We start from the raw sequence: 25,585 nt of genomic DNA on the forward strand, positions 1-25,585 counted from the left end.
CCGGTGCACACACGTGAAGGCTTATTATTGAGGAGACGCTTGTGCTGGGAACACAACCCTAACCCTAACCCTAACCCCTAACCCTAACCAGGGGAGCAGATGTACTGAAATATTCTCCTAAAGGGATCCAACAACATTCCGAAACTAGTTGTTAGGTAACATGGGGAGCGAATCAACTCCTGTTAATTTGGAATGTCTATATGTCAAATTTACATACAATAAAAATAGATTTGTACTATCCTGGTGGTCCACCGATGATAGTACAACAGGAATTATACACACAAAAACATGCAAATGTCCGATTGTTCTTCATTCACTCAACCAACATTCATTGACCATTCTGCTGTGCACTGAGGGCAGGCACGGTGGAGGCCAGACAAATAGAATTTCTGCCCTCAAGATCTCCTTGTACCACGGGAGACACATGTATTAACAGCCAATGTTAACACCAGGTAAGCACAAGGAGTCTGTGGGAGCTCAGAACAAGGGTACCTAAACCAGTCTTTTGCAGCTGAGGTTGTATTAATATGAAGTAGTACCATTGCCCCGATTTTACAGATGAGGAAACTGAGAGTTAGAGAGCAAGTGACAGAGCCAGTACTCTAACCCAGCTGTTTTAATTCTGAGTCCAGGGCTTTTTCTGTCTCGCCACAGCTGCCTCTTTTGCTTTGTAAATACTTTAGGTCTAATGCATATGGCAAAAGATAAGTTGTCTTGTGTGTCCCTGCCCATCCTAGACTGCCTGCTCCTTTCCAGAGACAAACAGGAATTTGGGGGTTAGAGCACTTCCGTGTGTCCAAAATGTTATATTTCAGATATAAGTAATAATAATAATAATTAATAATAAAAGTCCTCACCCTATCTATAAGTTCCTTTTGAAAGCTTCTCAAGAGTCCAGGAGTGTGTGTGCACACACGCGTGTACGTGTGGGTGTATATGTATGCACGTGTACGTGCACGCATGCAAGTGGGTGCGTGTGCATAGGCGTTTGGAGTAGGGAAGGTTGGGAAGCACTGGCTCCTGCATTTTCAACAAACCTAGATACAGAGAAAACGGAAAATGAGCCCAAACAAAAAGGAACTTGCAGAAGAAGGCAGGTGAAAATAACCAATGAGAGAAAAGAGTTCTCAGGAGACACCAGGAAAGCAGTGTCTGCTGGCCACATCTACTGCTTCACTGGCAGTTCCATTAAAATAAAATATATTCCACTAAAATATATATAGGGAAAGTGGTTTCCCCCATCATGTTCTTCTGGGAATTTTGTGGAAATTTCCTGACGTTGTGTGAGTCATAAAAGGAAAAAGAAATAATTTCCATTTCTGGAAATATTGCAGATTACATAACCCGAAATCCCTCCTTGCTACACAACACCTAAAAAAGCTGGGTAACTAGTGGTCTGTGGTTGCCAAAAATGACATCCTGTGAACATCCGGGAGCCTCAAGCAATCCCAACACTACGGCAACTGAAAAAAAAAAATGAAGGGATTGCACTAAGTAGCTGGTAAGATCCCTTTCATCCATTTCTTTGCACCATATCATTCTTTAGTTCTTGTATTCACTCATTCACTGGAACATTTACTGAGCACTGATTCTACATCAGGTATTGGCTGCGTTGTGTTTTGATGAATACAAAGTTGAAAGGCATGGTCCCTGTATTCAAATAGCTCACCACGTTGTGCAGTGGCTCTTGACCGGAGCTGCACATCAGAATCACTTGAGAAGGTTTGCAACAATGCATATGCCTGCCTTCCTCGCTGCCCTCAAGATTCTAACTTCATCCTGGAGGGAAATGAATAGCCCGGCATTCTTTCTGTGTTGATTTCTGAAACCCAGAGCCTGAAGGGAATTCAAAGTGTTGGACAGCATTCTATAGAAATATGAAAGGGAAAGGATTTCTTCTGGACAGGATAGATCCTCAAGCTCGGGGGAAGATGCAGAAGAGGCGAGACCTCTGTCATTTCCAAGAGGAGTGGGAACCTGGGCCCTGCTGCCCGACAGCAATGCCAAGGAGAGACGTGGATTGATTTGAGAGGCATTTTGAAGGTAGAGTCCACTGAACTTGGTGTCCAATTAATTGCGAGAGAGGGGTTGAGGGAGAGGAAGGTGTCAAGATGACTCCCAGGTTACTGGTTTGGTCAACTGGGCACACCTTATTCACACAGGGAATATTAGAAGAGGAGAGAGCTTGGAGACAAGATGTTTTCAGTCTTGGATATATTTGAGTTTGGGGTGCACGTGGAACAGAACATCCAGGCAGGGAAGTCCAAGAGGCAATTGGATACTCTTACCTGAAGCTTAGCAGAGTGTTCAATCTTGTATATCATTTTAAAGTGATTGCATCACTCCCAACCCTCTTAAAAACTTTCTGAGTAAAGCATAATACCAACTTTATACATTTCCTTTCAAAGAGTACACAAAAATCAGTTCTTTGTGCCTCAGGGAAGAGCCACACCCAGTTATCTATATAACCATATTTTGAGTACCACCTCGTGACTTTTCTGCAGCCTTCAGTACCTGCTTTTAAATGGTCACATATAATAAATGCACTAAAAGCAGCCATGTCTCATCACCGTTTGCTTAGGGCAGGATTCCCATCAGCAATGGATCTTCATATTTTTCCACTTCTGAGCCTAGGGAAGAAAAATCCATGAAGGTAACCAGTTCATAAAGCGGCTCTTCTTCCCAAAATTTCTTGTGACATGTGGCTTTGAGCAATTAGGGCTCTTTCAACCCCTAGGCCCTTCCTCACTTATCTTAAGCTGTCATTGAGTGTCTGGCACCCCAAAGCACCAATCTTTCTTTGAGGCTACATATTCATGAAAAGTCTTCCCCCGCCCCCATCACATTCCTCTTCCAGAGAATTTGTGGGAGCTTCTTAGTGCTCTGGGAGTTTTAAAGGGGAAAGCAATTTCCATTTCTGGAAACAGTGCACACTAGATAACCTGAAAACCCTCCTGTTACAAAGCACCTTTTAAAAGGCAGGATAAAATTTAATAAATATTCCTTTTAATGCACATGTGATGAACTTATGGTGGAAGTTGACCCTCAGGTGTCAAAAAACAAAGAGGAACCTAAAGAGCAGATCAATGGGCATTTGAATTTATGTTAGGGTGGTAGGGGAATGGATTCAATAACCACCAGGGAGAGAAGAAAAGCCTTGGTGCCTCACAAGGGCTACACAGTCAATGAAAGGATGGACTAGGAAAAAAAAGTCTTCCCACCACCATGGTGAGATGACAAGAGAGTTTTTTTCTTCATGGGTTCTGGTGGGAGAAAATAAAATGCTTCCCCTGGTCATTTGTAACTCTAAGGCTATTGTCATGTAGGTCTAGGGTTGGAATTAATACCTCTTATTTAGGTCTTGAAAACCCCAAGCTTACACATTAACATCAAAAAGATAACAGCCAGAGATACACCCCCAGTCAAACCTCAATGAAGTCACACAGATGAAGCCGTTTGAACAAATCCCTAAACTCACAAACAAAATTATAAAATACCTGAGGAAAAAAAAAACACTGCCTGTGATTGAGTATCAGCAAACACAATGATGAGCAGGATTACACTACCAAAAACTTTAGATTATAGAGCCAACCGAGAGTATAAAATAAGTTTGTGTAAGATACTTAGAAATAATAAGGAATCCAAACATATGAGAAAGATCAAGATTCTATGGAAAAAGAAGAGGCCGGTTTCTTTCTTTAAGGAACCAAATAGAACTTCCGAAAATAAAAGACATTATTTCCAGTGACAGCAAAAGATCAGAGGATGGGTTTAAAAGCAGATTCATCTGCTTTAGTGAACTGGAAGATAGAAGTAAGGAAATTATTCAGAAGGCAGCAAGGAGAGATAGCAAATGTATAAACGGTTAAGAGACACAGAAAAACGATGCAAAGGTCCAAAAAACCTCTAATAGGAATGACAGAATCAGAGAATAAAGAGAGCAGGGGTAAACCAATAATCAAAAGGATACTGGCTGGAAATTTTCAGATTTGAAAACAGACATAGTTCCTCGTATTCTAAAAGCATGAGCCACAGCAAGAATCAATAAGACTGAATCACAGGGGAACCGGCGCAGGTCAACAAAGAAAAGGGGAAAGATCTTAAAATCAACCAGAAAGAAAAGACACAGTGCTATCAAAGGGATAATAAACTGACAGCAGACTTCTCACCAACTGCAATAAAAATGGAATCATATCACTAATGCATTCGGGGAATGGGGGGAAATGTCATACCCAACTAAACTACAATTCAAGAATGAGTGAAATAAAGATATTCTTTTTGATATATTTTAAAATATTTATTTATTTATTTGTTGAGACAAGGTCTCACTCTGTCGCCCAGGTTGGGGTACAGTGGTGCGATCATGGCTCACTGCAGCCTCGATCTCATGGGCTCAAGGGATCCTCCTGCCTCAGCCTCCCTAGTAGCTAGGATTACAGGTGTGCACCTCCATGCCTGGCTAATTTTTTTTTTTCCCCGAGTAGCTGGGACTACAGGTGAGCACCACCACTCCCGGCTATTTATTTATTTATTATTTTGTAGAGACAAAGTCTCATTATGTTGCCCAGCCTGGTCTTGAACTCCTGAGCTCAAATGATCCTCCCACCTCGGCCTCCCAAAATGCTGGGATTACAGGTGTGAGCCACTGCACCCAGCCAATAAAGATATTCTTCAACAAAGGTTGAGAGGGCTGACCACTCACAAACCCTCACTGAAAGAACGACTTAAAGATGTTCTTCCATTAAAAGGAAATTGAACGAAAAGAACAAAGCAAGATGCAACAGAGGAATGGTGAACAAAGAAACTAGTAACCATGGCCATGAGTCCAAAAAAAAAAAAAAAAAAAAGACTGCATAAAAACAATATGACTGACCAAATTATAACTAAATACTGGACAGCATTGACTTGTAAGACAAGGTCCTTGCATTGTTTGCGGTGAAATTGGAGACGATTAAGATTTGATAAAATGAAGTGTTTGCGATTAAAAATAAAAAGACCTTGATAATTTCATATCCGTTAGTGTGGATTCAGATCCATTAGAAAGCTTACATTTATCTAAAACTAACTCCAAGTCAGCCGGAATATATCCCAGGAATAAAAAAATAACCCTTCAAAACCAGAGATTTTGTAACTGAACTCCGGTCCAGGCCATTCATCACCTGAAGGCCAAAAACTCAAAGAGAGGAGCTTTGGTGAAAGGAAAGTTAGCTTTATTTGAGAAGCCAGCAACCGGGAGGAGTCAGTGAACTAGACTTCAGTGATCACCTCTCTGAGTTGTGCCTCTGGATTAGGGGTTTTTAAGGGAAAGCAGAGGAAATAATGATCAAAACATTCTTCTAAAACGTATTCAGTCTCAGGTGGGCAATTAATCACTGCTTTCTTGGTCAATGTTTTGTGACCTTCTACAGGCACCGTCAGCCTATTCTTACCAGGCTGGTCAGCCCCTTCCCAGAGCTGCTGGTTGGCGTGTTTTCTTTTACCTCTGTTGAAGGTCCTGTTTTCCTGAGGCTATTTTTAGTGAATAATCTACAAACTCAAGCAAAGCAATAATCATATTAAAGTAAGCAAGCTTTTATCTTAACTTGGAGTCAGTAACATTACAATTTATTTGTAAAAGATGGCAGAGTGAAGAAAGATAAAAGAATCTCCCTTCCCCGATCCTACTAAATAAATTAAAAAATAATAAATAAATAATGGTAAAAAGCAGAATGAGAAGAAGAGAAGACTAAGGAGGAGAAGCAGGAGAAGGAGAGAGGGAGGCAAGTGGCTTCCCAGGATTATATATATATATATATTTACATAAATATACATATATGCATATATACACGTATACATATACGTGTATATATACATACATGCATTATACATGTATGTATATCTACATGTATATTATATATGTATTTATATCTACATGTATATTATATATGTATTTATATAAATACATGTATATTATATATGTATTTATATAAATACATGTATATTACATATATAGATATAAATATAAATACATGTATATTACATATATATTTATATAAATATGAATACATCTATATTACATATATATTTATATAAATATAAATACATCTATATTACATATCTATTTATATAAATATAAATACATGAATATTACATATATATTTATATATACTTACATGTATATTACACATATATTTATATAAATATACATACATGTATATTACACATATACTAATATAAATGTACATACATGTATATTACACATATACTTATATAAATGTACATACATGTATATTACACATATATTTATATAAATGTACATACATGTATATTACATATATATTTATATAAATATACATACATGTATATTACATATATATTTATATAAATATACATACATGTATATTACATATATATTTATATATATATGCATGTATATTTACAGGTATTTATATACATATACATACGTGTATATTTACAGGAATTTATATACATATACATACATGTATATTTACAGGAATTTATATACATATACATACATGTATATTTACAGGTATTTATATACATATACATACATGTATATTTACGGGTATTTATATACATATACATACATGTATATTTACAGGTATGTATATACATATACATACATATATTTACATGTATTTATACAAATATAAATACATGTATATTTATGTATGTATATAAATAGAAATACATATATATTTATATAACTATAAATACATGTATATTTATGTATTTATGTAAATAGAAATACATATATATTTATATAACTATAAATACACATATATTTATATATATATTTACATATATTTAAATAACTATAAATACATACATATTTATATATATTTATGTAACTATAAATATATATATATTTACTTATATAACTATAAATACACATACATATTTATATAACTATAAATACATATACATATTTATATAACTAAATACATATACATATTTATATAACTATAAATACATATATATTCATATAACTATAAATGCATACATATTCATATATATTTATATAACTATAAATACGTATATATTCATACATATTTATATAACTATAAATACGTATATATTCATACATATTTATATAACTATAAATACGTATATATTCATACATATTTATATAACTATAAATACGTATACATTCGTACATATTTATATAATTATAAATACGTATATATTTAGACATATTTACATAACTATAAATATGTGTATATATACATATTTATATAACTATAAATATGTATATATTTATACACATTTATATAACTATAAATACGTATATATTTATATACATTTATATAACTATAAATACGTATATATTTATATACATTTCTATAACTATAAATACGTATATATTTATATATAACTATAAATACGTATATATTTATATATTTATATAACTATAAATACGTATATATTTATATATTTACATAACTATAAATAAGTATATATTTATATATATTTATATATTTATATAACTATCAATAAGTATATATTTATATACATTTATATATTGATATAACTATAAATAAGCATATATTTATATATTTATAAAACTATAAATAAGTACATATTTATATATATTTATATAACTATAAATAAGTACATATTTATATATTTATATATTTATATAACTATGAATAAGTACATATTTATATATTTATATAACTATGAATAAGTACATATTTATATATTTGTATATCTATAAATAACTATATACTTATATATTTTTATATAACTATAAATAAGTATATATTTATATATTTGTATATCTATAAATAACTATATATTTATATATTTTTATATAACTATAATAAGTATATATTTATATATTTATATAACTATAAATCAGTATATATATTTATATAACTATAAATCAGTATATATATTTATATAACTATAAATACATATTTATAAGACTATAAATACATACATATTTATAAGACTATAAATACATACATATTTATATGACTATAAATACATATATATTTATATGACTATAAATACATATATATTTATATGACTATAAATACATATATATTTATATGACTATAAATACATATATATTTACATATTTATATGACTATAAATACATATATATTTACATATTTATATGACTATAAATACATATATATTTACATATTTATATAACTATACATATATGTATTCACATAACTATAAATACATATATGTAGTCACATAACTATAAATACATATATGTAGTCACATAACTATAAATACATATATGTAGTCACATAACTATAAATACATATATGTAGTCACATAACTATAAATACTTATATGTAGTCACATAACTATAAATACATATATGTAGTCACATAACTATAAATACATATATATGTAGTTATATAACTATAAATACATATATATGTATTTATAACTATAAATACATATATATGTATTTATAACTATAAATACATATATATGTATTTATAACTATAAATACATATATATGTATTTATAACTATAACTACATATATATGTATTTAACTATAACTACATATATATGTATTTATATAAGTATAACTACATATATATGTATTTATATAAGTATAACTACATATATATGTATTTATATAAGTATAAATACATATATATGTATTTATATAAGTATAAATACATATATATGTATTTATATAAGTATAAATACATATATATGTATTTATATAAGTATAAATACATATATATGTATATAACTATAAATACATATATATGTATATAACTATAAATACATATATATGTATATAACTATAAATACATATATATGTATATAAGTATAAATACATATATATGTATATAAGTATAAATACATATATGTATATAACTATAAATACATATATGTATATAACTATAAATACATATATGTATATAACTATAAATACATATATATATAACTATAAATACATATATGTATATAAGTATAAATACATATATGTATATAACTATAAGTACATATATATGTATGTATATAACTATAAATACATACATATGTATGTATATAACTATAAATACATACATATGTATGTATATAACTATAAATACATATATATTTACATACACATGTTTATATATAAATATACATATATGTATTTATATCTATTTATATATAGAAATATATACGTATTTATACATAGAAATATATACATATGTATATATACACATTGAGATATATAAATATATACACATTGACATATATAAATATATGCACATTTATATATAAATATATGCACATTTTATGTATAAATATATGCACATTTATATATATAAATATATACATATAATATATGCACGTATGTATACATATGTATACATATATACGTATATATACACATATGTATACATATATACGTATATATATACACATATGTATACATATATAAGTATATATACACACATATGTATACATATATAAGTATATATATACACATATGTATACATACATAAGTATATATACACATATGTATACATATATAAGTATATATACATATATACATATACATACATATATATGCATATATATAATACATAGGTATTCATATATACATGTATATTATATATGTGTTTATATATGCATTTATATATGTATTATACATAGTACATATATATGTATTATATGTACATATATAGTACTATATTTATATAGTACATATATAGTACATATATATGTACTATATATATATAGTACTATATATATATAGTACATATATAGATATGTATAAATTCTTGTGGGGAGGATGGCTGGTTTAGCACACTTCTCATTCTGTCCCCACCCCCTGGAAGCAATACTGAGGAAAAACAATGTGAGCCAGTTAGATCCTGAGAATGGGATGTAAGGCTCTCTGACTTGAGGAGAAATGGACTGAGAGAATAAGCAGAAAAAAATTAAGTTAATACCTTTGTGAACAGAAGCCCTCAACTGCCACTCCTAGATTTCACCAGCGGTAGGAAGGCTCCCAATTCTTTCCATTTTCCAAGACACCGTGCTGAGTTGGGCAAACAAAACAAAACCCTCAGAGTAAGACACACCCTTGCATGGATGGACTAGAGCATGATACATGATATTTAGCAAGATCTTAGAAGAAAAGGTAGATTGAAATCAACATCCCGCCTGCCCTCAAATTATCACCGTCAGAATGTTAGAGCAAATAGAACATCTGACAATGTTTTCCATAACTGAAATAAAAATAAATGGTTTAGCAATGATGCTAACAATCTACAGGGATAGAGAGGGAGAGGGAAAAGGAGAGAAGAGAGGAGAGAGAGAGGGAGGGAGGAAGGAAGGAAGAAAGAAGGAAGAAAGGAGGGAAAAAGAGAAGAGGGGAGGCGGGAAGGAAGAAAAAGAAGAAAAGAAATAAAGAAGGAAATAGAAAGAAAGAAAGAAGAAGAAAGAAAGAAAAAAGAAAGAAGAAAGGAAGAACAAAGAAAGAGAAAGAAAGAAACCATCATAGTATACAAAAGACAGATAACCATCACAGACTGGAAGAATGCATAAAACAAGGAACAGATGCAACTAAACCTAGAGTTCTCTAAGCCACAGTAAAATTTAAAATATGATTTCAACTTAACAAAGTTTCAAAGACCAGATGATTGGCAACCGAATATGATTTTTTTTTTTTAAAAAAAGGAGATTACTGAGCTCAGAAAAGAAACCGAGAACTCAAAGAACCACATGGTGGATCAAAGAAGTAAATTAGGAAGAGCAAGATGCAGAAGAGACATGCACACAAATCGAAACAAGGGCATGGAGGAAGGACTTTAGATAGTCACGCTAATGCTGATCCAACATTAAGATAATTTACATGCCTTAAGTAAAGAGCCAAATAAATGGGATAGAAAAATATCCACAGATGCCATATGTGAAAAGTTTCCAGAAATAAAGGAAGAATTGAACCTGCTCCTCAAAAGGACAAAGTCTCTACCATGAAAAATTGATGCAGAACAATCAATATTGAGATATATTCTAGTTGTGTTATGGTACTTCAAAAAAAATTAAAGAATTTCTTAAATTCTTTAAATTAAAAACACCTAAGCACGTGCGCGCACACACACACACACACACACACACACACATCAATTACTTACACATCAATATAAAAGTAAAATGTAACATCTCCAGAATGTTTCTGCTCCTGGGTGAGATGAAGCATGCACACTCTACTGAATGCAGCTATAAAATGTGGACACAGTGCATGGGCCAGCTATTTGAGGACTCTGAAAAGTAATTGGAAGGAGGCAGACCGGGGAAAGACTACAATTTGAAGCACCACTGAAACAGCAGTGAATTTGACATTTTCCCCCCTTTAGTATCCTTGGCTCAATGTAGCCTGCAAGTTAGAAGTAGACAGTGGTGTGAACAGAGAGAGCTCTGGTTCTGACTTGAGAAGAGGGAAAAGGGAATACTAACCCTCAGCGATAGTTAAGGGAATCCCCAGTTTTTCTTTCTTCTTTTCTTTGTACTTTCATGTTCTAGCCCACAGGCAATCCTGTGGCAGCAGTGGTGGTGACACAGAGGCAGTGACAGTGACAGTGGCAGCCGCCAGGGCCTTCAGGTGATTAAAGCTCTGAAGGAAAGCAACCTTCCTCTCTGATTGTAGGTCCCAAGAGGGTGCCTGTGACTTCTTTTTCCCCTCTTTGGTCTTCCTGCCGAATCACACCACAGGAAGGCAAAGGCACAGGAAGCGTGTGGCAGAGAAGAGTCACTAAAGCGACAGCAACAGCTTCATGGCTACAAGGTTGAAAAGGGGAAGCTGAGGGAACCAGAAAGTGCTGGGGAGATTGCAGGGAGGGATGAAGTGCTTGGGAAAGTAAACCCATGAAGCTGTGTATGAGCTTCTGGGCTTACCCCCCAAGGTGTGTATGTACAGATGTGATCCTGTACGACATACAAAGGACTTTGAGAACTGCACTGAGTAAGGGATATAGACCTCGCCAGCTCCAAGACTGCTGATCATGCTTAACAGAACCAAATACCATTGCAAAGGCTTTGAAATGGAACTAACAATAAAACCCCCGGTCAGAACATGTGGCCTGAGCCTAAGTGACTGGGGGAAAAATGAGTGGAGACTTGGGGATCTGTGGGAATATGACAAAAGAGCTACCTTTTGTGTCATCATAGTGACAGAAGGAAAGGAGGAAGGGGGTGGGACTGAAAAAGTATTCAAATAAATAATGGCTGGAAGATTCTAAATATGGCAAAAGACACATGCCTGTACGTTTAAGAAGCTGAGTGAACCCCAAACAGAATAATCTTAAAGAAACTTACACCAAGAAGCATCACAGTCAAACTTCTGAAAACTAAGGACCTAGGAAAAAAGTCCCAAAAGCAGAGAGAGAGAGAGAAAGGAAACCTTACCTATACGGGAAAAGGAATTAGAATGGCAATATATTTCTCATTAGAAACCATGGAGGCCAGAGGAAGTGGCATAACACTTCTCAAGTGGCGAAACAAAAGAACCAGAACCCTGTCTACAAAGTGAAATTACCTTCAGGAATGCAGGGGAAATCAGGACATTCGCAGAAGAAGGAAAAGTAAGAGAGATTGTTGCCATCAGACCTACCCTTACCTCTACGCTTAGAGAAGCTTCCTGCATGAGATTCCACTAGGCATGTAAAATGCCTTGGCTGAGCATGACCTGCTCACCAATTCTCTCTAATGCGGACATTTATCATGCTGCCCAGTGTTGGGAAGATATGTCTTAGAATTTCTCACGAGCTCCTAGTACAAGTCTGGTCTAGTTTCTGCCTCCAACCCCTCCACTGAAATTGCTCTTGCCAAGGCCCCCAGCAACACTTGCATTGCTTAACTCAGTGAACAGGTTTTAATGCTTATCATTTTGGAACTCAGCAAGTGTTTCTGAGTTTGTCCCTTCTTGTTCAGTTCCTCTGGCTTCCTTCTGCACCTTTGCTCTCATCTCTTTCTGGCTTGATTATCTTTTAGCGTGCCCCCCCCCACCCCGCACCAACTTTATCTGTGGAGACACTCCTCTAGTCTTCTTCCAATGATGTTCCTCTTTTGCTTGCCCCTTAAAAGAAGTTGTCCTTGGTCCCCTTATATATTCTCTCTATGTGCTCTCCCTGAATGGTCTCAACTACATTCATGGCTTCAAGAACTACCCTGATGAGTCGCAAATCTGTATTTTCAGTATTGACTTCACTCCTGAACTCCTAAGCCAAATCTCCTTCATCTCCATCTGGATATCCCACAGGCATTTCAAATTTCACATGCTCAAGACTGAACTCATCTTCCTACCCATACGCAGACCTCCTCCTTCATCCCATTTCTCCAGGAATGACTCCAAAGTCTGTGGTCACCTCACTCTATCCCTGTGGAGTCATGCTAGAGCTTTTTCACTTCCCCATCGCCACTCCCCTCCCCTGCCAACCAATGCCCCGCTTTTCCAATTGGCTAACTTGTACTCATTCTTCAAGCTTCATATTGGACACCATTTCTCCAGGAACATTTCCCCAACCCCAAACGTCTGTGTAAAGTACTCCTCTTATGTGTTCCTACAGCACTTTCTTAGTCCATCTGTGTTGCTATAAAGGAATACCTGAGGCTGGGTAATTTATAAAGAAAAGAGGTTTATTTGGCTCATGATTCTGCAGGCTGTACAGGAAACATGGTGCTGGCATCTGCTTGGTTTCTGGTGAGGGTCTCAGGCTGCTTCCACTCGTGGCATAAGGTGAAGGGGAGCCGGCAAGTGCAGAGATCACATGGTGAGAGAGGAATCAAGGTGGGGTGGCGGGGGGAGGTGCTACACTCTTTTTTAACAACCAGCTCTTGTGGGAATGAATCAAGTGAGAACTCACTCATTACTGCGAGGCTGGCACCAAGCCATTCATGAAGGATCCACCCCATGACCCAAACACCTTCCATTAGACCCCACCTTCCAACAGTGGGTATCAAATTTCCACATGAGATTTGGAGGGGTCAAACAAACCAAACTATAACCAGCACCTTGAACTTCCCCTCTCATAGCACTTATCACAGTATAGTGTTGTCATTGTCTGGCTCCTTGTCTGTATGTTCCACCAGACTGCATGCAGGGATCTGATCTATATTTCTCGTTGGTGTTGTCTCAATGCTTAACACAGTATACCTGGCACTACCCTTCAATATTTTTTGAAGAATGAGCAAATGAATTATCATATCTCCAGCTAGGTTTGCCAGTATGAGTGATATGTAGTGAGTGTCTACTGTGTGCCATTTTACTACCTAAACTTTTTATGGACTCTGTCCCCTAATCTTATCTACCAATGCCATTGTCTTAGTTGAGATATCTGTCATTTCTTGACTGGTATAATACAGCAGCTTTCTAATTCCAATCCCAGTCCTCTCTGTTCTATTCTCCACACAGCTTCCAGGGTGATCTTTCTAGAGGCAAATCAGACCATGTCACTCCCAAGCTGAAAGACCACAGTGGGTTCAGTGTAGCCTACAGGGTATTCTAAAACCTGAGCATGGCATAATAGAACCTCCATGTCTTGGCTCCTGCCTACCTCTTTCCCAGCCACATCAGCCACTACTGCTCCACTGGCATCGTGCTCTCCAGCCTTAATGAATTGGTTACAACTCCCCTCCTCCCACCGGTGCCTTGGCTTCTCATCATGCTACAGATTCTTTAACACACACATTGTCCTCCAAGAAGCTTGCCAGATCCACTCCTATTCTTTCAAAGAAACGTTTATTGACCACTCTTTATACACTATGACCAAATAGGATTTATCCCACAAATGTAAGGTTGGTTCAACATGTGAAAATCAGTTTATATAATACACCATATTAACAGAATGCATGGCGGAGCAGGGGGGGAGGGGGCTCATGGTCATCTTAATCATGTACAAAAAGGATCATTTGACAAAACGCAGTACCCTTTCATGAAAATAAATTCAACAAACCAGGAACAGAAAGAAACTTCTTCAACCTGATAGAGGGCATCCATGAAAAACCCAGAGATAATATCATACTTAATGGTGAAAGACTGGTTGATTTCCCCCTAAGATCAGGAATGCCACTTGTAACTCAACATCGTACTCAAAGTTCTAGTCAGGGCAATTAGTCAAGAAAAAGAAATAAAAGGCATCCAGATTGGAAAGGAACAAGTAAAACCATCTCTATTCATAGATGCATAGATGGCATCTTCTTATATAGAGGACACTAAAGAGTCCAACAAAAGAAAAAAAAAAAAACTGAGACGGTTTGGCTCTGTGTCCCCACCCAAATCTCATGTCGAATTGTAATCCCCACCTGTTGAAGGAAGGGCCTAGTGGGAGGTGATTGAATCATGGGGGCGGACTTCCCCCTTGCTATTCTTCTTATAGAGTGCTCACAAGATCTGATGATTGTTTGGAAATGTGCAGCGCTTCCCCCTTTGCGCGCGTTCTCTCTCTCTTCCTCCTGCTCCAACATGTGAAGAAGGTGCTTGCTTCCCCTTCGCCTTCCGCCATGATTGCACGTTTCCTGAGGCCTGCCCAGAAGCAGAAGCCTTGTACAGCCTGCAGAACCATGAGGCAATTAAACCTCTTTTCTTTATGAATTACCCATTCTCAGGCAGTTCTTTATAGCAGTGTAGGAACGGACTAATATGCCAACCCTGTCTGAGTATGCTCAGCAAAGCATATTCGGCTCAGCAAAGTTGCAGTATCCAAGATCAATCTGCAACAGTCAGTTGTATTTCTACACCCTAGCAATGAATAACATGAAAATAAGATTAAGGAAATGATTCATTTTACAGTAGCATCGAAACAATAAAATGTCGAGGAATAAATTTAACAAAAGGTGTACAAGATGTATACTCTGAAAATTACAAGACGTTGCTAAAATAAATTAAAGAAGACCTAAATAAATCGAAAGGCATTTTGTGTTAACGGATTGGAACACTTAATATTGTTAAGATGCCCATAATCTCCAAGGCAATATACAGATTCATTGTGATGCCTGTCAGGATCCAACCTGCCTTCTTTGTAAAAACTGACAAGCTGATCCTAAAATTCATAAGAAAATGTAAGGGGCTCAGATAGCCAAAACAATCTCAGAAAAGAAAAAAGTTGAAGGACTCACACTTCCCAATTTCAAAACGTACTACAAAACCGCAGTAATCCGAAAAGGGTGGTACTGCCATCGTGATAGATATAGTAGGTCAATGTTACAGAACTCAGAGTCAGGAATAAACCCATATATTTATGTAAAGTTTATTTTCAGTAAGAGTTCCAGCACCCCTCAGTGGGTGGAGGGGAAGAATAATCCCCTCAACAAACTGCGCTGGGACAACTGGATAGCCACATGCAAAAGAATGCCCCTGGACCCCTACCTCACATCACGTAAAGAATTAATTCAAAATGGATCACAGATCTAAATGTAAGGGCTGAAACTATAAAACTCTAAGAAGAAAACAGAGATGTAACTTTGCACGACCTTGGATTAGGCAACAGCTCCTTCAGTATGACACCAAAGGCAAAGCCACAGACATCTTTTCATTTGGCAAGTTGGACTACATCCAAATGTAAATCTTTTGGGCAACAAAGGGCTCTATCCAGAAAGTGAATGGGAGAAACATTTGCAAATCACATATCTGATAAGAGTCTATTTTCCAGAATATATGAATAAGTTTTAGAAGCCCACAGCCAAAATACAATCAACCGAATTAAAAAATGGGCAAAGGGCTTGAATAGACATTCCTCCAAAGCAGAGGTACAGAGGGCCAAGAAGCACATGAAAAGATGTCTTAGTCTGTTTTCTGTTGCCATAATTGAATACCCGACACTGAACAATTTATAAAGAAAAGAAATTTATTTCTTACCGTTCTGGGGACTGGGAAGTGCCCCGGCATCTGGGGATGGCAGAGGGTATCACATGGCGAGAGGGCAAGAGGGTGTATGTCGTTTCAGGCCTCTCTTCCTATTCTTATAAAGCCACCAGTCGCATCCTGGGGGTCTCACCCCGATGACCTTATCTAATCCTAATTACCGTCTCGAAGGCTGCGCCTCCAATCAACACGTGAATTTGGGGATTAAGTTTCCCAGACACACAATTTGGGGGACGCACTCAAACCACAGCAACATCATTAGCCATTTGGGAAATACAAATGAAAACCACCATGAGATAGCACTTCACACCCACTAGGATGGCCACTGTAAACAAAACAAAATGAGGCAAACAGAAAACAAGTTTTGATGAGGCTGTGAAGAAATTGGGACTCTCACGCACTACTGTTGGGAATGCGGAAGATTACAGCTGCTGTGGAAATCAGTTTGGTGGTTCCTCAATAAGTTAAACAGAATTACCACACGAGCCAGCAGTTTGACTCCTAGAAATAGACCCAAAAGAACTGAAAAGAGATATTCAAAGAAAAACCTGTAGAGAGATGGTCATGGCAGTGCTATTCACAATAGCCAGAAGGGGGAAATAACCTGTCCATCAACTGACGACTGGGTAAACAAAATGTGGCCTCCTATTTATACAACAGAATCGTACTCAGTCATTCAAAGGAAGGAAGTACTGATTCATGCCTCTACATGGATGAACCCTGATGAAACCATTACGCTAAGCGAAAGCAGCCAGACACACAAGGCCTCACATTTGGTCGTATAATTCCATCTATAGGAAATCTCCAGAACAGGCTAACCTCTATGGACAGAAAGCAGAGGGACTAGGGGTTGCCAGGGACTATCGGGAACGTGTGCATGGGCGGGGGGAGGGGGTGTGTGTGGGAGGGTGTGGGGGCTGGTAGTGGTGGTGTGGGAGGAGGCGTGCGGCAAGCGACTGCTTATAGGTACAGGGGTTTCGGTTTCTTTTCGGGGTGTTGAAAACGTTTTGGAACTAGGTGGTCGTGATGGATGTGCCACATTGTGAAGGCGTGGTACCCATCCTCCCCTCGCCCACCCCTTTGTCTTTCCCACGGTGTTCCCATCCAGTAGAAAGGGAAAGTTCCCACTGGCAAAGAGAGGGTCACCAGCGCGATTCCCCCTGCCCCGCCCCACCCCACCCCACCCCCACGGCCCTCCAGCCACTTCTAGGCCCAGGCCTGCTCCCTCGAGGCCAATGGGAAAGCGATGAGGTCACCTGACGGACGTGTGTCCCTCGTGAGGGGCCGTCAGCACATGCGTGCCCGTCACCGGATGTGCGTGCCCATTGGTCTCGGCTCCCTAGCCAATGAGGGGCTGGGCCCTGGTCGCTAGGATACACAGTACTGGACGCGGTAACTGTCGTCTTGAGAGCCATCTTGCCTAGCTGGGCCAAGCCGACATAGCACACTCAACGCCCAGCATGCCGAGGAGGAGGAGACATCGAGGGTCCTCCGGTGCTGGCGGCCGGGGGCGGACCTGCTCTCGCGCCGTCCGAGCGGAGCTTTCGTTTTCAGTGAGCCAGGTGGAGCGCAGTCTACGGGAGGGCCACTACGCTCAGCGCCTGAGTCGCACGGCGCCGGTCTACCTCGCTGCGGTTATTGAGTACCTGACGGCCAAGGTCCTGGAGCTGGCGGGCAACGAGGCCCAGAACAGCGGAGAGCGGAACATCACTCCCCTGCTGCTGGACATGGCGGTTCACAACGACAGGCTGCTGAGCACCCTTTTCAGCTCGACCACCATCTCTCAAGCGGCCCCTGGCGAGGACTAGCTTCTGACACCCGGCCCCCGGGACCTGACAGGTCCACTCGTCCACCCACCCGGCCCCAAATCCCCCGGCCTGAACCCCCGGCCTTAAACACCCTCCCCCCACAACCCGGGCCCCAGAGTCTTGGGCCTTCATTAATTCTGTCAATAAAGTGTTTAGAGGAACCCACCTGCCTGCTTCAGTCTCTTTGCCTTGGGGTGGGGGTGGGGGGGCGGTGAGATGGGTTGGGGGGTTGTGAGACCTCCACAGCTGGAGGGATGGAGAGGTGGTGGGGGTCTGGGGTTGGGTGGGAGTCAGGGATGGCACAGAGGAGCAGTCTCTCCCGGTGACAGTGCAGGGGGAGTGGCCCTGGGTGGGAAGGGGACACCCGCGCTGGTTCTGAGCAAGTCAGGGCCTGCCCGGGAAAGTCCTCAGCATGATGGTGTTCGTTGGGGCGGGTGGGCCTCAAGATCATGACTGCAGTGTTGCGACAGGACGGACTTCTAAGGCAACCGGGGTGGGGACGGAGAGGTGGACCCGGCGCTTGGCAAGGGGCCCTGGACGGGAAGACGGAGGAGTGAGTAGTCGGGGGGGGGCGGGGGGGGGGGGACAACAGTCCAGAAATGCACAGACATGGAATTAGGGTCACGAATTTAGTTGGGTCATGTTCAGATGGAGAGGCTGTGGGATGCCTTTAGCAACCTAGACCATTTGCATTGCAGCCGAGCTAGCAGCAGCTGGTGCCCCGCCAGGCCCCGCGTACCTTCCCAGGGTCCTGGATCCGCATCCCCGAGACCCTCGATTTGCATTCGCCGCTCACAGCCCGGCCAGGCCCCGCCTCCGATCCCGCTCTTTGCATATCACCAGGGCAAGGGGCAGGCTCGGGCTGGGGAGCCGGCGCGGGCACGGCGGCAGCCCGCCGAGGGGGACGCAGGGCACGTCGCCCCGCCCCGGCCCGCCCGCCAGCTGCGGCGGCGCGTCGGGAAGTGCTTGGGGCGGCGAGCATGGCGGCAGCGGCTGCAGGCCTGGGCGGCGGCGCCGGCCCGGGACCCGAGGCCGGGGACTTCCTGGCCCGCTACCGGCTGGTATCGAACAAGCTGAAGAAGCGGTTCCTGCGGAAGCCGAACGTGGCGGAGGCCGGCGAGCAGTTCGGACAGCTGGGCCGGGAGCTGCGCGCCCAGGAGTGTCTGCCCTACGCGGCCTGGTGCCAGCTGGCGGTGGCGCGCTGCCAGCAGGCGCTCTTCCACGGGCCCGGGGAGGCGCTGGCCCTCACCGAGGCCGCCCGCCTCTTCCTGCGGCAGGAGCGCGACGCGCGCCAGCGCCTGGTCTGCCCCGCCGCCTACGGGGAGCCGCTGCAGGCCGCCGCCAGCGCCCTGGGCGCCGCGGTGCGTCTGCACCTCGAGCTGGGCCAGCCGGCCGCCGCCGCCGCCCTCTGCCTCGAGCTGGCCGCCGCCCTGCGCGACCTGGGCCAGCCGGCCGCCGCCGCCGGTCACTTCCAGCGCGCCGCCCAGCTCCAGCTGCCCCAGCTGCCCCTGGCCGCGCTGCAGGCGCTTGGCGAGGCCGCCTCCTGCCAGCTGCTGGCGCGCGACTACACCGGCGCCCTGGCGGTCTTCACGCGCATGCAGCGCCTGGCGCGGGAGCACGGCGGCCACCCGGTGCAGTCACTGCCGCCGCCCCCGCCGCCGGCACCCCAGCCCGGGCCCGGGGCGACGCCCGCCCTACCGGCCGCGCTGCTTCCTCCGAACTCCGGCTCGGCGGCGCCCTCTCCCGCCGCCCTGGGCGCCTTCTCGGACGTGCTGGTCCGCTGCGAGGTGTCCCGCGTGCTGCTGCTGCTCCTCCTGCAACCACCGCCCGCCAAGCTGCTGCCGGAGCACGCCCAGACCCTGGAGAAGTACTCCTGGGAGGCTTTTGACAGCCACGGGCAGGAGAGCAGCGGCCAGCTTCCCGAGGAGCTCTTTCTGCTGCTCCAGTCTTTGGTCATGGCTACCCACGAAAAGGACACGGAAGCCATCAAGTCGCTGCAGGTGGAGATGTGGCCACTGTTGACTGCTGAGCAGAACCACCTCCTTCACCTCGTTCTGCAAGAAACCATCTCCCCCTCAGGACAGGGAGTCTGATCCATCCCATTCGCCCAATGACTTCTTTTTGCCCAGGCCGGGACTTTTTGCATCAGTCACGTTAACCAGATGACTTTGCCTGTTACCAAACCTCATGCATCCACGTTTGCGTCTGGGGAGGAATAAAAAGACATCGTTCCCGCTTCTGCGTTTTGTTATTCCTACTGCCGCCACAGGAATTATTTCGTTGGCTGAACGTTACCAGCACCCCAAGAACACGTTTTGATAGAATCAGAGTAGAGGACGTGGCTGTCTTCTAAAAAGCCACGACATGAAAATGACAATCCCTTTCGTCTCCTTCCTCCGCTGCTTCCACCCAACGCAGCCTCCTGCCTCCGCCTTTGTTTCATAGTGAGGATTTTATTTTGCACGGCGCCCTCCCTCTAAATACCTACCCTAGATGATTTCATCCTGCCCCTCACTTCTTAACATATTCCTGTGTCTTTGTAATGGCCAAATTTCTCCTTCCACTCGTCCGCACGGTACGTCTTCATGGGAGTCATTTTATTCCTTACAGCTTCCTTGTAACCACAGCCCTAAATCCATGATAAAGCTACTCTTGTACTCCTCATGTGTGGTTTTGGTGTCCGTCGTCTATAAAATGTGACTCTCTTACCTACTTGTCAGGAGGCCAGAAGCAGAACCAGATAGCTGTTTGGGCTCCAGGATGTATTCGTTCCTTTGAAATTTGCGCTATGCCTCCTATGTGGGCAACGAACCTGCAGAGATCATCTATGATGTGCTCCGTACTCAGGTGACTGCAATGCAGATACATCCAGTGCAGCGGGTCTGGTGCCGATGCATCGATTTGCATTGGAATTCACGGTTCTGGTTCCATTCCCAGAGGTATATGCAGTCTGGATCACAACAGCTTTTATTTGTAATAGGGATTTTTTTTTTTTTTTTCCGAGATGGAGTCTCACTCTGTCGCCCAGGCAGGAGCGCAGTGGCGTGATCTCGGCTCACTGCAACCTCCGCCTCCTGGGTTCAAGCGATTCTCCTACCTCAACCTCCAGGGTGCCTGGGATTACAGGCGTGCACCACCACGCTGGGCTAATTTTTGTATTTTTAATAGAGATGGGGTCTCACCATGTTGGCCAAGCTGGTCTGCAACTCCTGACCTCAAATGATCCACCCTCCTCGGCCTCCCAAAGTGCTGGGATTACAGGCATGAGCCACCACGCCTGGCCTGTAATAGGGATTTTGCTGCAACGTTTAGTTAAGTAGGTGAAATCAGAGTGCGTGGCCCTTTGGTGGTGTGCGATCACGTGACTGCAAGGCAGCCTCCGTGTTCCCCCAAAGCAGGATGGCGTTCCGTTTGAGAACACTTAAGTTTCCAAGGCTTTCTGGCTCAAATGGAGCGTGCCCCCCAACTAAGCTGTTTTCTTATTTATTGCGTCTTTTTAATCCTTTTGATGGTGACAACAAGAACTCTTCAGAATATAGCCTCTTTCTCAAACTTTCAACCCTGGGGAAATGCATCCTTTGGGCCGAAGTTGCACACAATACTGATCTTCGGGGCTGAGATGTAAGGACACAGTTTGGAGTAGTTGTTTTTGTTTTGCGTCTTTTTGCGGGGGAGAGGTGTGGAGGGTTGTCACTGTGAGTTGAGTGCCTCCAAATGGGTGGGACTTGTAGGGTGTTCTTTTCTGCTTCTATTTCTATGTCGACAGTGTGGAAGTAATGGGAAGCACAGGAGAGGCCCATTCCACCATCATTCCTCTTTCTCTCACTTGGCTGCCAGGAAGGGTCCTACGGAGCCCTGAACGCCTAGCCCAAATTATTGTAAAAGCGGTTGAAGGGCTCATGCTCCTTTGCTCTTTGGCTCTTTCCTGGTATGCTCCTCTTAACCCGGGCTGCAGACCTGGCCGGCTGGCTTCTTGTCAGGTTCAGGAGCTACGGAGCATGACTGGTGACCAGTTTGGGATTTGGGCTTCAGGAGAAGCCTCCTTAGGCCTCCGGTCCAAACTCCTTGCGTCAGGGAGGTGAGGGGAAGGATAACCAGACGGTCAGGTAGTGGGTATCTGAGCATAATTCTAGGAAACACTAAAACTCCTCGTTTTCCATTTGCCGTGGGCTCATTCATGTATCTCCCTCAGAAGCTTAAGAGCAGTGATAACTGGGCCGAGGCCAGATTTCAGCATTTTTGAGAATTCTCTCATAATGTATCACATCAATATGAAAAGTCAACACTGATTTCTAGCATGCCAAAAGCAAATACTTTCAGAGGACATGATTAGTTTGCTTTTTAACTTGAAAACAATTCCAAATTCACACTTAAAACAGTGTAAACCGTCGGAAATGGTGGCAGCGAAGCAGTGAACCCTTAAAGGCTGTTGGGGTTCCCCTTCTCCCCGTTGTGAGGTACTCCCAAAAGGATAAATGTTGCTTATGAAAGAATATTTTATACGTGAATAGTACAAAGACAAAGACGTTTGAGAACCGCTACGCCGGAGGAAGGTGGTCAAGACTGAAATTAGTGTGTTAGGCAAGATCTGGTTCCTAGGTGCTGAGGATTCTGGTGCCAAGGATTAATGTTAACCGTGTAGGCATCTCTACCACCGTTAGAGGAGACCAGCAGCCCACAGACTCTTTCTGTCAAGGGCGGGATAGAAATGTGTTAGTCTTTACAGACCACAGATGGTCTCTGTTGCACAGTCTTCTTTGTTTCTTTGTATGTCTTTGCAATCCTTTCAACGTGTAAAAACTATTCTTAACTCACAGTCCGTACAAAAGCAGGCTGTGGGCCAAATTCTGGGGCTATAGTTTGCCCACCTCTGAATTAGAATCCAGAACATAGTAGTTGCTCAATAACTGTTTACTTTTTTTTTTTTATTTCAATAACTTTTGGCTTACAAGTGGTTTTTGGTTACACGGATGAATTATATAGTGGTAAATTCTGAGATTTTAGTGCACCCATCACCCGAGTAGTGTACACTGTACCCAATATGTAGTTTTCTTATCCCACACCCTCACACTCTTCCCCCTTCTGTGTCTCCAAAGTCCATTATATCACTCTGTATGTCTTTGCATTCTCATAGCTTAGCTCCCACTTACAGGTGAGAACACAGGGTAATTTGGTCTTCCATTCCTGAGTTACTTCACTTAGAATAATGGCCTCCAGCTCCATCCAAGTTGCTGCAAATGACATTATTCTGTTCCTCTTTATGGCTGAGTAGTTCTCCACGGTGTGTACATACCACATTTTCTATATCTACTCGTTGGTTGATTGGTGCTTAGGTTCGTTCTATATCTTTGCATTTGTGAATTGTGCTGAAATAAACATATGTGTGCATTTGTGTTTTTCATATAATGACTTCTTCTCCTTTGACCAGATACCCAGTAGTGGGATTGCTGGATCGCGTGGTAGATCTACTTTTAGTTCTTTAAGGAATCTCCATACTGTTTCCCATAGAGGTTATACATTCCCACCTAGCAGTGTGTGCGCCGTCCCTTTTCACCACATCCACGCCAACGTCTATTGCTTTTTGACTTTTTAATAATGGCCATTCTTGCAGCAGTAAGGTGGTATCTTATTGTGGTTTTAATGTGCATTTCCCTGATGATTAGTGATGTTGAGTATTTTTTCATATATTTTGTGGCTATTTGTATATCTTTTGACAAATGTTTATTCATGTTATTTGCTTACTATTTGATGGGATTATTTTTATTTTTTCTTGCTGATTTGTTGCATTCGTTGTAGATTCTATATACTACTCCTTTGTTGGCTGCATAATTTGCAAATATTTTCTCCCATTCTGTGGGTTATCTGTTTACTCTGATGATTATTTCTTTTGCTGTGCATAGTGTTTTAGTTTAATTAGGTCCCATTTATTTTTATTTCTGTTTCATTTGCTTTTGGGGTTTTAGTCGTGAATTCTTTCTCTAGACCAATATCCAGAGACGTTTTTCAAGGTTATCTTTTAGAATTTGTATGGTTTCAGGTCTTAAATTTAAGTCTTTGTTCCATCTTGAGTTGATTTTTATATAAGGTGAAAAATAGGGATCCAGTTTCATTCTTCTACATGTGGCTAGCCAGTTTTCCTAGCACCATGTATTAAATAGAGTGTCCTTTCTCCAATTTATGTTTTTGTATGCTTTTTTTAGGATTAGTTTGTTGTTAAGTATTTGGCTTTATTTCTGGGTTCTCTATTCTGTCCCATTGTTCTATGTGCCTACTTTTATACCAGTTCCATACTGTTTTAGTAACTATAGCCTTGTATTATAAATTGAAGTCCAGTAATGTCATGCCTCCATATTTTTCTTTTTAATTATGATTGCTCTGGCTATTTGGGCTCTTTTTTGGTTCCATATGAATTTTAAGATTGTTTTTTCTAAATCTTTGAAAAACAATGTTAGCATTTTGATGGGAAATGCATTGAATCTGTAGATTCCTTTGGGCAGTATGGTCATTTTCACAATATTGATTCTTCAAATCCATGAGCATAGGATGTGTTTCCATTCGTTTGTGTCATCTATGATTTCTTTCACCAGTGTTTTGTAATTCTCCTGGTAGAGATTTTTCACCTCTTTGGTTAAGTATATTCCTCGGTATTAAATTTTTTGCAGCTGTTGTAAAAGAGATTGCGTTTTTAATTTGATTTTCAGCTTGGTAATTGTTGGTGTATAGTAGTGTTACCAATTTGTGTACATTGATTTTGTAACCTGAGACTTTACTGAACTTGTTTATCAAATCTACATGTCTTTTGGAGAAGTCTTCTAGGTATATGACCATATCATTAACAAACAGTGATAATTTGACTTTTTCTTTTTAAATTTGGATGGCCTTTATTTCTTTCTCTTGCTTGATTGCTCTGGGTAGGATTTCCAGTACTATGTTGAATAGAAG

General features: G+C 40.7%; 3 protein-coding genes across 3 annotated transcripts in view; 2 read left to right on the forward strand and 1 right to left on the reverse strand.

Annotated features, from left to right (window-relative positions):
* CLIC2 (chloride intracellular channel 2) overlaps positions 1-19,625 on the reverse strand; it is a 91,933-nt gene extending 72,308 nt beyond the window's left edge. Inside the window, exon 1 of the mRNA XM_055375941.1 lies at positions 19,383-19,625. Within this exon, the coding sequence (XP_055231916.1) occupies positions 19,383-19,625 (243 nt within the window). The remainder of the gene's footprint in view (positions 1-19,382) is intronic.
* Positions 18,184-18,808, forward strand: LOC101129330 (histone H2A-Bbd type 2/3). Its single transcript, XM_004065176.4, has one exon. It carries the CDS (start codon positions 18,296-18,298, stop codon positions 18,641-18,643), a length of 348 nt encoding a protein of 115 aa, XP_004065224.1. The 5' UTR covers positions 18,184-18,295; the 3' UTR covers positions 18,644-18,808.
* On the forward strand, positions 19,624-21,307 carry LOC115932395 (40-kDa huntingtin-associated protein). The gene has a single exon (XM_031006114.2). It carries the CDS (start codon positions 19,624-19,626, stop codon positions 20,734-20,736), a length of 1,113 nt encoding a protein of 370 aa, XP_030861974.1. The 3' UTR covers positions 20,737-21,307.
* Positions 21,308-25,585: the final 4,278 nt, after the last annotated feature.

The sequence above is a fragment of the Gorilla gorilla genome, chromosome X, assembly GCF_029281585.2.
Source record: "Gorilla gorilla gorilla isolate KB3781 chromosome X, NHGRI_mGorGor1-v2.1_pri, whole genome shotgun sequence".
In the NCBI taxonomy this organism is placed as follows: domain Eukaryota; kingdom Metazoa; phylum Chordata; class Mammalia; order Primates; family Hominidae; genus Gorilla; species Gorilla gorilla.

Coding starts and splice junctions, on each gene's coding strand:
- LOC101129330 (XM_004065176.4), top strand. CDS start 18,296: ATGCCGAGGAGGAGGAGACATCGAGGGTCCTCCGGTGCTGGCGGCCGG.
- LOC115932395 (XM_031006114.2), top strand. CDS start 19,624: ATGGCGGCAGCGGCTGCAGGCCTGGGCGGCGGCGCCGGCCCGGGACCC.